We start from the raw sequence: 13,181 nt of genomic DNA on the forward strand, positions 1-13,181 counted from the left end.
CGAGCGTGCTCGGACGGCAAGTCGGGCGCAATCATTTTCTGTAAGTCAGCGATGGTACAATTTGCCAACTGCGATGGTAGAGGAGCATCGGATGAAGTGTCGTCTACTGCAATGGATGCCACTGAGTGATCCGCGAATGAGCAAAGCTGGGCCAGAGACATCCTGCGTGGGAGCACTTGTGTCGTCAAGCCAAAGTTGACCACTGGCAGGCAGACGCAATTCGCCGTAATAGATAAAACTGTATGAGGTACTGTGATCCCGTGTGTAAGGAAGACGTCTTGCATAGGAGCCGCGATGTAGTAACCGTCGGGGACTGGTGGGGAAGACACTAGGTCAACGTAGGTCAGTGCTGAAGGTGGCAAACGAACGAAGTCGACGGAACTGAGGCGACTGGGGTGTGGTTCAGCAGGATCCAGAACAGGCAGGTCAAGGCGGAGAGTACTGGCGGAACAATCGATGAGAGCAGAATGCGCGGAGAGGAAGTCTAAGCCGAGGATGATGTCATGGGGACAGTGGGCGATGACTGTGAATAGCACGATTGTTGAGCGATCGGCGAAGGAGACGCGGGCGGTAAACATACCAATTACGGGGGCTGTTCCGCCATCGGCGACACGGACAACAGGCGTCGTGGCGGGCGTGATAATTTTCTTGAGCCGGTTACGAAGGTCAGCGCTCATTACGGACAAATGCGCCCCAGTGTCTATGAGTGCAGACACAGAAACACCGTCGACTTGCACATCAAGAAGGTTCAGATGAGTGGGCAACGTCAGTAGAGGATTTGGCGGCATAGGGAGCAATGCAGCGTCACCTCGAGGCGCTGCATCGTCTAGTTTTCCAGCTGGGAGCGGCGTCCGAAGGGAGTCGGCGAATAGGAGCGACGGGGCTGGGGAGAGCGAGATTGTCGTTGTTGGGGCGAAGGCGAACGAGAATAGGAGCGGTTCGGTGCAGGAGAATCAGCGGCGGCGTTATCGGAGCGTGCGGCATAGGGACGAGAAGGGCCACCTGGGGGGCGAGAGTAGGCGGTATAAGTAGACCGGGTCGGGGAACTCCAGCGACTGCAACAGTGCCGAGAAATGTGCCCGATTCGATGGCAGTGGAAACAAATGGGCTTGTCGTCAGCAGTACGCCATTCAGATGGGTTGCGGAAACGTGGTGGGTAAGAAGGTGCGGGACGGGGCGGAATCGAAGAAGCCGGGCGGGTATCAGGACGATGGACCGAGCAGATGGTGTGAAGACCCATGTTTTCGAACTCTTGGCGGACGACTGCCTGGATCAGTGAGACCGTGACTGCAGATGTGTTGGTGGGACTGGAGTCGAAGGTAGCCGGATAGGCGGCCTTGATCTCACGTCGGACGATCCTGGTAACATCGGCAGTGTTGTTGGGACGAGGAGTGTCGGCACAGGAAGATGTCGCTGGGGTGTTGGGCAGACGGGCAAACTGCTGGTCAATACGTCGGCTTTTAGCGAGTTCCAGGCGGCGGCACTCCTTTATAGCAGCATCCACCGTCGCTACGTTGTTGCAAACGAGCAAGTTGAAGGCGTCATCGGCAATGCCTTTGAGGATGTGGGCAACCTTGTCTGACTCAGTCATGTGGGTGTCAACTTTGCGGCACAGAGCCAAGACGTCCTGAATGTACGTGACATAGGGCTCTGTTGACATCTGCACACGGCCGGAAAGCGCCTTCTGCGCGGCAAGTTGGTGACTGTAGGGGTTGCCGAACATGTCCCGAAGCTGTGTCTTAAGTGAATCCCAACTGGTGAGCTCATCTTCGTGCGTGCGATACCAAACTCTAGGTGTGCCACCGAGGTAAAAGACTACGTTGGCGAGCTTAATAGTAGGGTCCCACCGGTTATTGCGGCTGACGTGTTCATACAGGCTGATCCAGTCATCGACGTCTTCCCCATCTTTGCCCGAGAATACGCCAGGATCACGGGGAGCGGGGAGAGTGATGTAGGTCGTCGAAGTGGCAGCAGGTGTCAGAGCCGGAGCAGTCCGGTTGTCGTCGCCGGGAGCCATGAAGGAAGGCTCGACGTACCGTCCACTGCGAAGCTCCGTGACGAGGTACAGGGAACGTCCACCTCCACCAGATATGTTACGTAGGAAGACGCAGGCGAAAAACTATGTACAAGTATATTTACAAGAAAATACGCTGCACTTGGCCAAGAGGCAACAGCCCGCGCTAGCTTCTCATCGTCGTCGTCATCTTCGCACTGCTCGCCTTTTCATTATCACACATATTGTTCCGTAGCAATATAATAGCGACCACCTTTCTTACCATTCCTCTCCCACCATTTGTCACTGACAGCTCATTACAGATATGATCCATTCTTTATTAAAGAAAAAATAAATTTGTGCTCAGAATTTAACTGTACTGAAAATGGCATAAAGCAGGCGATGCCAAGAAATGATAAAGGTTACTTCACTTTTCTGTTCTTTGTTTTATGGCAGGCTGACCTGTTCAATGTTTCACAGTGCGTTCATACCACCCAACACTAGCTGACCCATGTGCAACCACATTTCTTGTGTCCATGTGAGAGTTTCCATTCTAATTTTAGTGAGGAATAACAAGGTAGCCAAATATTGTGTGAATGGAATATCTCATGTCCAATGTATGCTGACCTATTGCCGTTGTGTTAAAAGAAAAACCGCAACAAAATATTGTGTAAAAGCTAACTGGAGGGGTGGGGGGCAACAAAATATTGAATCGCATGAGAAGCCTAGGCTCAAATAGTATAGATACAGCGTTTTATGTTTGAAATACTAGTGGATGTGTAACAAAGAGGTTGCAAAAATACATTTTTGACACTGAAACACAAAAAGCAGTAGCATAATGCCACTTAGCAAAAGTGACATGAAACCAAAAGCCTAGCAAATCTGCACAACTTTTTGGCAGGACCTCTGAGATTTGGCAGCACCCACAGCATTCTGAATTTCTCAGTGGCAATGTGTTCGGATTTGCGTCATATCTGCTAACAACCAGGTGCATGCATCATCTGCTTATGTACTAGGCTGCTACTAAAGACATTAAAATTATGGGGTTTCACGTGCCAAAACCACTTTCTGATTATGAGGCACGCCGTAGTGGGGGACTCCGGAAATTTCGACCGCCTGGGGTTCTTTAACGTGCACCTAAATCTAAGTACACAGGTGTTTTCGCACTTCGCCCCCATTGAAATGCGGCCGCCATGGCTGGGATTCGATCCCGCGACCTCGTGCTCAGCAGTCCAACACCATAGCCACTGAGCAACCACAGCGGGTGCTACTAAGGACATTAAAAAAAAATTACCAGCCCGGCAGCTTTGGCAAGATTGCGTCACTAGCATATATGTAAAACTAATTCCTGACCCATTTAACCAAACAAGACAGGTATATGGGAAGATGGAGACTTGAAATGATCATCATCATCATCATCAGCCTGGTTACGCCCACTGCAGGGCAAAGGCCTCTCCCATACTTCTCCAATTGCCCCGGTCATGTGCTAATTGTGGCCATGTTGACCCTCCAAACTTTCTAATCTCATCTGCCCACCTAACTTTCTGTCGCCCCCTGCTACGCTTCCCTTCCCTCGGAATCCAGTCCGTAACCCTTAATGACCATCGGTTATCTTCCCTCCTCATTACATGTCCTGCCCATGCCCATTTCTTTTTCTTGATTTCAACTAAGATGTCATTAACGCGCGTTTGTTCCCTCACCCAATCTGCTCTTTTCTTATCCCTTAATGTTACACCTATCATTCTTCTTTCCATAGCCCGTTGCGTCGTCCTCAATTTAAGTAGAACCCTTTTCGTAAGCCTCCAGGTTTCTGCCCCGTACGTGAGTACTGGTAAGACACAGCTGTTATAAACTTTTCTCTTGAGGGATAATGGCAACCTGCTGTTCATGATCTCAGAATGCCTGCCAAACGCACCCCAGCCCATTCTTATTCTTCTGATTATTTCACTCTCATGATCCGGATCAGCAGTCACTACCTGTCCTAAGTAGATGTATTCCCTTACCACTTCCAGTGCCTGGCTACCTATCGTAAACTGCTGTTCCCTTCCGAGACTGTTAAACATTACTTTAGTTTTCTGCAGATTAATTTTTAGTCCCACCCTTCTGCTCTGCCTCTCCAGGTCAGTGAGCATGCATTGCAGTTGGTCCCCTGAGTTACTAAGCAAGGCAATATCATCAGCGAAGCGCAAGTTACTAAGGTATTCTCCATTTACTCTTATCCCCAATTCTTCCCAATCCAGGTCTCTGAATACCTCCTGTAAACATGCTGTGAATAGCATTGGAGAGATCGTATCTCCCTGCCTGACGCCTTTCTTTATAGGGATTTTGTTGCTTTCTTTATGGAGGACTACAGTGGCTGTGGAGCCGCTATAGATATCTTTCAGTATTTTTACGTACGGCTCGTCTACACCCTGATTCCGCAATGCCTCCATGACTGCCGAGGTTTCGACTGAATCAAACGCTTTCTCATAATCAATGAAAGCTACATATAGTGGTTGGTTATATTCCGCACATTTCTCTATCACCTGATTGATAGTGTGAATATGATCTATTGTTGAGTAGCCTTTACGGAATCCTGCCTGGTCCTTTGGTTGACGGAAGTCTAAGGTGTTCCTGATTCTATTTGCAATTACCTTAGTAAATACTTTGTAGGCAACGGACAGTAAGCTGATCGGTCTATAATTTTTCAAGTCTTTGGCGTTCCCTTTCTTATGGATTAGGATTATGTTAGCGTTCTTCCAAGATTCCGGTACGCTCGAGGTCATGAGGCATTGTGTATACAGGGTGGCCAGTTTTTCTAGAACAATCTGCCCACCGTCCTTCAACAAATCTGCTGTTACCTGATCCTCCCCAGCTGCCTTCCCCCTTTGCATAGCTCCCAAGGCTTTCCTTACTTCTTCCGGCGTTACTTGTGGGATTTCGAATTCCTCTAGACTATTCTCTCTGCTATTATCATCGTGGGTTCCACTCGTACTGTATAAATCTCTATAGAACTCCTCAGCCACCTGAACTATCTCATCCATATTAGTAATGATATTGCCGGCTTTGTCTCTTAACGCATACATCTGATTCTTGCCAATTCCTAGTTTCTTCTTCTCTGCTTTTAGGCTTCCTCCGTTCCTGAGAGCTTGTTCAATTCTATCCATATTATACTTCCTTATGTCAGCTGTCTTACGCTTGTTGATTAACTTCGAAAGTTCTGCCAGTTCTATTCTGGCTGTAGGGTTAGAGGCTTTCATACCTTGGCGTTTCTTGATCAGATCTTTCGTCTCCTGCGACAGCTTACTGGTATCCTGTCTAACAGAGTTACCGCCGACTTCTATTGCACATTCCTTAATGATGCCCACAAGATTGTCGTTCATTGCTTCAACACTAATTTCCTCTTCCTGAGTTAAAGCCGAATACCTGTTCTGTAGCTTGATCTGGAAGTCCTCTATTTTCCCTCTTACCGCTAACTCATTGATCGGCTTCTTATGTACCAGTTTCTTCCGTTCCCTCCTCAAGTCTAGGCTAATTCGAGTTCTTACCATCCTGTGGTCACTGCAGCGCACCTTACCAAGCACGTCCACATCTTGTATGATGCCAGGGTTAGCGCAGAGTATGAAGTCTATTTCATTTCTAGTCTCGCCGTTCGGGCTTCTCCACGTCCACTTTCGGCTATCCCGCTTGCGGAAGAAGGTATTCATTATCCGCATATTATTCTGTTCCGCAAACTCTACTAGTAACTCTCCCCTGCTATTCCTAGTGCCTATGCCGTATTCCCCCACTGCCTTGTCTCCAGCCTGCTTCTTGCCTACTTTGGCATTGAAATCGCCCATCAGTATAGTGTATTTTGTTTTCACTCTACCCATCGCCGATTCCACGTCTTCATAGAAGCTTTCGACTTCCTGGTCATCATGACTGGATGTAGGGGCGTAGACCTGTACAACCTTCATTTTGTACCTCTTATTAAGTTTCAGAACAAGACATGCCACCCTCTCGTTAATGCTATAGAATTCCTGTATGTTACCAGCTATATTCTTATTAACCAGGAATCCGACTCCTAGTTCTCGTCTCTCCGCTAAGCCCCGGTAGCACAGGACGTGCCCGCTTCTGAGCACTGTATATGCTTCTTTTGGCCTCCTAACTTCACTGAGCCCTATTATATCCCATTTACTGCCCTCTAATTCTTCCAGTAGCACTGCTAGACTCGCCTCACTAGATAACGTTCTAGCGTTAAACGTTGCCAGGTTCATATTCCAATGGCGGCCTGTCCGGAGCCAGGGATTCTTAGCACCCTCTGCAGCGTCGCAGGTCTGACCGCCGCCGTGGTCAGTTGCTTCGCAGCTGCTGGGGACTGAGGGCCGGGGTTTGATTGGTGTGTTCATATAGGAGGTTGTGGCCAAGTACTGCACCAGGGTGGCCAATCCTGCTCTGGTGAGGGAGTGCGTTACCGGTTCTGGTCACCGGGATCAGGCCACACTCCAGGCCTGTTTACGCAATTTTATCAACACGCGTTTTTTTTTTTTTTTTTTTTTTTTTTTTTTTTTTTTTTTTTATCCGGTGGAAAATTGCGCGGCACCGGGATTCGAACCACGGACCTCTTGCACGCGAGGCGGGTGTTCTACCTCTACGCCACCGCTGCATCGGATCAACGCTGGTTGAACAAGAGCTGCCAAAGACAACTTCCCTTGTCAAGATATTGGCTGCAGAGACATTCCTTCTTCAACTATTGTTGATCGATTTGTCCAAAGTGGTATTTTGTTGCAGTTCTCCTTTAAAGCAGGATTGCTTTTGCTCTGCTCAGGTATTCAAGCTAAAGCGGTCGCTGAACATACACGTAAGGGCCATCCACAGCCAGGAAGGTCGTCGGCAGTGTGAACTTTGTGGCAAGTGGTTAGCCACTGAACGCAAGTTGCAACGTCACATAGCCCTGACACATTATGGTGATGCTGTCAACACCCAGGACGGTACCTTTTCCCTGCTGCGCCCTCTCAAGTGCGATCACTGTGACTTCAAGAGCTTTAGCTACCCACGGCTCGCAAGGCATAGGTGTGTTTTCATAGGAACATGCTCCTTTGTTGGTGTTTCATTAATGGAACACTAGATTTCAGTGTTGAGGAAAAACACAAGCACTGAAGAGAGATACATGGGACAAGCAGTGACTTGCATGTTAGGCTGCATATGCTTTTGCTCTTAAGCAAGCAGCCTTTTTTCTGTGCCTATGGCTTGTGTGCCTCTCTTCGTGCTTTATTTTTTATGCTGAAATCTAGCATTTTGTGTAGTGTGCTCTTATGCATGTCCTTCACTGTGAGTGTAGTGTGTGTTGTGTAAAATACAAAATACTTGGCACACACGGTACAAGAACAGTCATATAAACCATGTCAGCTGTTGCATAACTATCAGAAATTTAATACACTGTATGCTTCATTCCTTGTGCACAAAACAGTGCTGTTGGTGGTGAGCTGGAGCTCACTGCTCAGCTGATGTACCATATATACTCGTTTGAAGACCGCACCCATGTAAGGGCCTCACCCCCAACTTTGCCCAAAATTTGTTGGGGGGAAAATTTCCAGTGGCGAAGCAGTTGCGTTCAGTGCCCCAATGCTGCTTGCACGCATCAAGAAATTGCGAATTTTTGCTTGCTGCATATTTCCGCGTGCCACTACTAGATGGCGAGAGCTGTGCGTTGACCTCAGATGCAATGGTGCATCCGGGGTGTGCACAAGTCAGCGGCTGTGCCAGCACCATTTTGATCAAAAGGTTTGGTCCCGTGTAAGGGCCGTACCTTGTCAGAATTGTGAAGAAAAGAGAGTGCAGCCCTTACATGAGCCTATAGGGTATTCAGCAACACTCAATATGCGCAGTGCACACTGGTGCAGATCATGTTCTTCCTTGACACGAGGTGCACAGGACTGTTGGAAATTACACATCACACACTAGCTCGAATACAGTTGGCATCCCAGCCAACAAAAAAAACTTATACATATCTAACATACATGCTGGAATCTGTGTGAAGGAAAGGTTTTGGGAAGTGCATAATTAAATGCTATACAACTAAATGTGGTGCATAGGATTGTCTTTGTTTATGCGCTACTTTGGTGACGACTTTAAAGGGACACTAAAGTGAAACAATAAATCAGTTTAGACTAATTAAGCATTGTTTGAGAACCCTGCAGGCAGTCATTTAAAAAAAATAGTTTGGTTATTAGATGAGAAAATGAAGGTCCAAGTATCAGTATTTGAATTTCGCGCCGAAACCCCAGCGCCGGTACGTCAGCGTGACGTCAGGGATTCCAAAGTATGTTTTCGCATTTGGACCGCGTTGGCTGAATAAAGGTTCCCGAAACTGGCCATGTTTAATATTTGGTTCTTCTAGAACACAATGTAGTCAGTCTGTACCGCTATATATAATTAGTAGGCCCTAGAAGATGCCATCAAAATCCAAGACGTCACAGCCCCCAGGTGCGGGAACTTAAGTAGGCGTCGCCACACGTATTTCGTTCTTGCGCTTTTTCTGGCTTACCAAACGTCTTAGCGTTGTAAGAGTGGTGTTTTTGGTGTTGTAGAACGTAATTTACTGATGCAGAAGAAATCGTTTTTCACTTTAGTGTCCCTTTAATCTCGTGCAATGTTTCCGTTTTGCACTACATCACTCTCAAGTTATACCGAAATGCAGATGCTAAATCTGATGCGTGTAAAGTGTCAGATGTTAACTCGGCAATATCACAAGTACAAAAGCCATGTATGATGCTTGCGATACAGCGAGAATAAGTGCATGCACAGAGAAGTAGAGCACATGTCTGAATACGCTTAGGGTTCTATACCCTCTCGTGTGCAGGTGGCACATACCCATTCTGGGAGGGTTGGCCAAGAATGGGCACATACCCTGTGGCCCAAGAACGGGGTAGCCCTGCTCTGTTAAATTTAATGAAATCTAAGCCATTGACTATTGCATGCTATTCCATTAAGAGGTCTGTGGGCTTAAGGATACCTATGGACCAGCATTATATGTACACATTTTAGGTTGGGATTTATTACGCAAAATAGAGGTGTACTCACTGGCAATGAGTCAACATTCAGTGCTATGTACACAACCTGCTCAGGCCCCATCCTTTCTGCATGTTATGCAGACATTGCTGCCCCTCTAATGCTTTCATGAGTCATGTCATTCCCTTTTATTTCATGGCCTTGAATATGTGGCATTGCGCATTAGGCTCAAAATAAGATCTTGCAGTATTAGTGATGCCAGTCCATGGAGTATAGGGTGAGCAAGACAAATATGACCTAAATACTTAAATCTAACATACTTGCTAAGTTCATACAGAAACATGCCCATCATCAGCTTACGGGCCACATGTAATTTGGCTTCCTGTAAAAACTTAACCATTCTTTATGTTCAATTTAGCAGTGTGCTACACAGAAGACTGGCATAACAGAGCGATGCATGTCGTTAATATTTTAGTGTGGAAAACTGCATGAAGATGGGACACCAAGGGCAAGAAACAGATATGCAATGTCCTGTCATCACACTGTTTTTCATAAAAAGCCATGCACTAACCAGCACAAGTGAACAACAATCCTTCTTAATGTTTTTTTCTTCTTTGTTGTTGTTGTTGTCTCCACCCAAACCGTCTGCAGGCAAAAAAAAAAAAATTGATAATATGCCAAAAGTGCCCCAATAACTTTACAAGCATGGCTGATTTTACACGCATGACTGATTCTGTGATGCAGATCACACAGTCAATAATGTTTTTTTTTTATTTTTTTTTTATTTATTTATTTATTTATTTAAAGAATAAATTGATATTGGAAAAATTTTTACTGCCGGATTTTATTTTTGTGTTTTCATTGCAAGTAAGGCCATCCTAGCTGTAACACCTTAGCATTGCCTACAGCACTGCTATTAAAATTGTACAGTGTCCTACACTCCTTGTCATACTTATGTGTATGTACTTAACAGCCTTCATGCACAGCTACATGAAACTAAGCATTGAATAAACTTGCACATAAACCTATGTAACATTTCTTTTTAGGAGCCAGAAAAAGCATGGCCATATGGTGAGATGCACAGGAGCATTTTTTTGTTGTTGATTACCAAAGGTCATGCATGTGCTCACTTAGCCCAAAAACAGGTCTTATCTAAACTGGTGCTCTTGTAGCCAGTGCCGTGTGCCCATCTGCAGCAGTTTTGGTCATCTGTACAGAAATTCCTGCCTCTTATCATTGACTGTATTGTGTCCCAAATATCCATTTTATGAATGTGCAAAATCAATGTACTTGCGTGTTTCTCACCACATCTTGATTTATTTTCTTCATCATGCAGGGTGACGCACACAGGTGTGTACCCGCATCAATGTCCCGAGTGCAACAAGCAGTTTGTGTTCCGTGACCAAATGACACGGCATGTGCAGACTGTGCACCGCAAGGTACGACTCACCTGCCCGCAGTGCCCACGCCTGTTCTTCTCCGAGAAGCTCTTTCAGCAGCACCTTGATGCCCATCGGTTGGGACAAGGTTTCCCTTGCACGTATGTTGGCTCATGCTTTAATTAAGCAGTGCACTAATTCTGTCTCTGTGTTGCAAGCTGCATACCATCTCTTCCTAATGCATGCTTTGTACAGTGTTATATTGTGCTGCTTCTTTTGTCTTTCCCAAGGAGGTACCTGTTGTGTAGACTTGTACATTTGTGAGTAAAAGTTTGGTGACCACAGCATCAGCAAAAGCTTAAATATATTCAAGCGCAGCTTCACGGCCTGAAATTGGTTTAATATATTGTATTGGTGAAACACGCACATGTAGGCATGCACTCTTGATTTCAGCTGTATTGCCCAGTCTGCGGGACAAAAAAAAAAAAGATTGCGGCACCTTTTGTTTCTAAACTTTTTCTTGTGACTGTACGTGTTACAGGAAAAACAAACCGCTTGCAATGACGATTACGACCTCCCAAATGACTCATTCAATCAATCAATGGCCCTCAGCCCCCAGTAGCTGCGGAGCACCTGACCAAGGCGACGGTCAGACCTGTAACACAGCAGAGGGTTCTAAGAATCTCTGGACCCGGACTGGCCGCCAATGGAAACTGACCCTGGCAACATTTAACACCCGAACTCTCACGAGTGAAGCTATCTTAGCAGGACTCTTTGAGGAACTATCAGGCATTGTTTGGGATATCATTGGCCTTAGTGAGGTTAGAAGAACTGGTGAAGCATATACAGTGCTGACAAATGGCCACGTCCTCTGCTGTAGAGGACTTCCAAATAAGAAGCAGTATGGAGTAGGACATCTAATCCATAAGGATATAGCGGGCAACACTGATGAATTCTACAGCATTAATGAGAGGGTAGCAGTAGTTGTAATAAAACTTAGTAGTAGGTATAGATTAATGGTAGTACAAGCTTACGCTTCAACCTCTAGTCACGATGATGATGAAATGATCAGTTTTGTGAAGATGTTGAATTAGCTATGAGAAAAGTGGAAACAAAGTGTACTGTAGTAATGGGTGACTTCAATGCAAAAGTGGAGAAAAGGCAGGCTGGTGAACAAGCAATTGGCAACTACACTCGAAGAGGGATGTTGGGTATAATTCGTGGAAAGGAATAAGCTGCAAATAATGAACACCTTCTTCAGGAAGTGTAAGAACAAAAAGTGGACCTTGAAAAGCCCTAATGGTGAAACAAGAAATGAAATTGATTTCATATTTTCTGCCGATCCCAGCATAGTGCAGGATGTAGAAGTGTTAGATAGGGCAAAGTCCAGTGATCATAGATTAGTGAGGTCTAAGATTCACCTCAATTTGAAGAGAGAAAGAATAAAATTGGTCAAGAAGTAACAGGCCAACTTAGATGCAGTAAGGGTAAAAGCGGACGAATTCAGGTCGGCACTTGCAAACAAATATGCAGTCTTAGAACAGATATATAAAGATGGCATAGAGGCAATGAATGAAACCGTAACTAGGCTGGCTTCATATGCAGCAATTGAAGTGGGAGGCAAGGCACCAAGGCAGCCATTCGGCAAGCTCTGCCAAGTAACAAAGGACCTAATAAAGAAACGACAAAGGATGAAAGTGCCCAACTCAAGAGATCAGATAGAATTTGCGGAACTGTCAAAACTGATCAGCAAGGCGAGAATAAGGGATATTCTAAATTATAACGTGAGAAAGACTGAGAAAGCAGTAAAATATGGACGCAGCATGAAATCAGTGAGAAAGAAATTTGGCATAGGACAAACCAAGATGTACGCATTGAAAGATAAGCAGGGTAATATCATCAGCAATCTTAAAGATATAGTAAAAGCAGCGGAAGAATTCTATGCTGACCTGTACAATATCCAAAGCAGCCACAATATCTCCATTCAGAATTGTAATGAACAGGTTACAGAGGCTCCTTCTATAACTAGTGATGAAGTTAGAAAGGCCTTGCAAGACATCAAATGTGGTAAAGCGGCAGAAGAAGATGGTCTACCGGTAGATTTAATCAAAGATGGTGGAGACATAATACTAGAAAAACTGGGGGCTCTCTATACGAAGTGCCTGTCGACTGCAAGGGTCCCAGAAAACTGGAAGAATGCAAACATTATACTAGTCCACAAAGAGGGAGACATTAAAGAATTGAAAAATTATGGGCCCATTAGCTTACTTCCAATATCATATAATATATTCACCAAGATAATCTCCAATAGAAAGGGTGACACTTCAGTCAAACTAGAGAACAGGCTGGCTTCAGGAAGGGATACTCTACAATGGATCACATCCATGTCATCAATCAGGTAATTACAATTACTGCTTTCATAAATGTGGTATAAAGGTTATAAACAGGGATAAGGTGCCTCAGAAAGGCTGGCCAACGTTTCAATAAGAGGACCTATCTTCGTCAAAGGCAACCTCATCATCCTCGTCATGTTAGGTTTAAAGGGTTAGCGAAGTGACGTCACATGCGGTCGTCAATGGCAGCTGGTTGTAAAGGGAGAGACTTTAAAGAGAATGAGTGCTGTCTCCTGGCATCTGTGAACATGGTACCCAAGACGAGGGGACAAGAGCGGGAGCGTGGGAAAGCAGGGAGAAAAGAAAAGAAAGAAAAGGAGAGAAAATGGGGGGGGACACCAAGAGGGAAAAAAAAGAAAGAACAAGAAAAGAAAAAGAGGGGCATGGGAGAGTGTTGGGGAAGCGAAAGGTTAGGGAGCATTCGGGGGTGTCATTGGCGGCATGTTT

General features: G+C 45.7%; 1 protein-coding gene across 1 annotated transcript in view; it reads left to right on the plus strand.

The window, feature by feature from the left end:
* Positions 1 to 13,181, plus strand: part of LOC126520919 (uncharacterized) — a 37,403-nt gene that overhangs the window by 5,137 nt on the left and 19,085 nt on the right. Inside the window, exons 2-3 of the mRNA XM_050169744.2 lie at positions 6,780 to 7,024; positions 10,299 to 10,502. Coding sequence (XP_050025701.1) covers positions 6,780 to 7,024; positions 10,299 to 10,502 — 449 coding nt within the window. The remainder of the gene's footprint in view (positions 1 to 6,779; positions 7,025 to 10,298; positions 10,503 to 13,181) is intronic.

This window comes from Dermacentor andersoni, chromosome 3, assembly GCF_023375885.2.
Source record: "Dermacentor andersoni chromosome 3, qqDerAnde1_hic_scaffold, whole genome shotgun sequence".
In the NCBI taxonomy this organism is placed as follows: Eukaryota; Metazoa; Arthropoda; class Arachnida; order Ixodida; family Ixodidae; genus Dermacentor; species Dermacentor andersoni.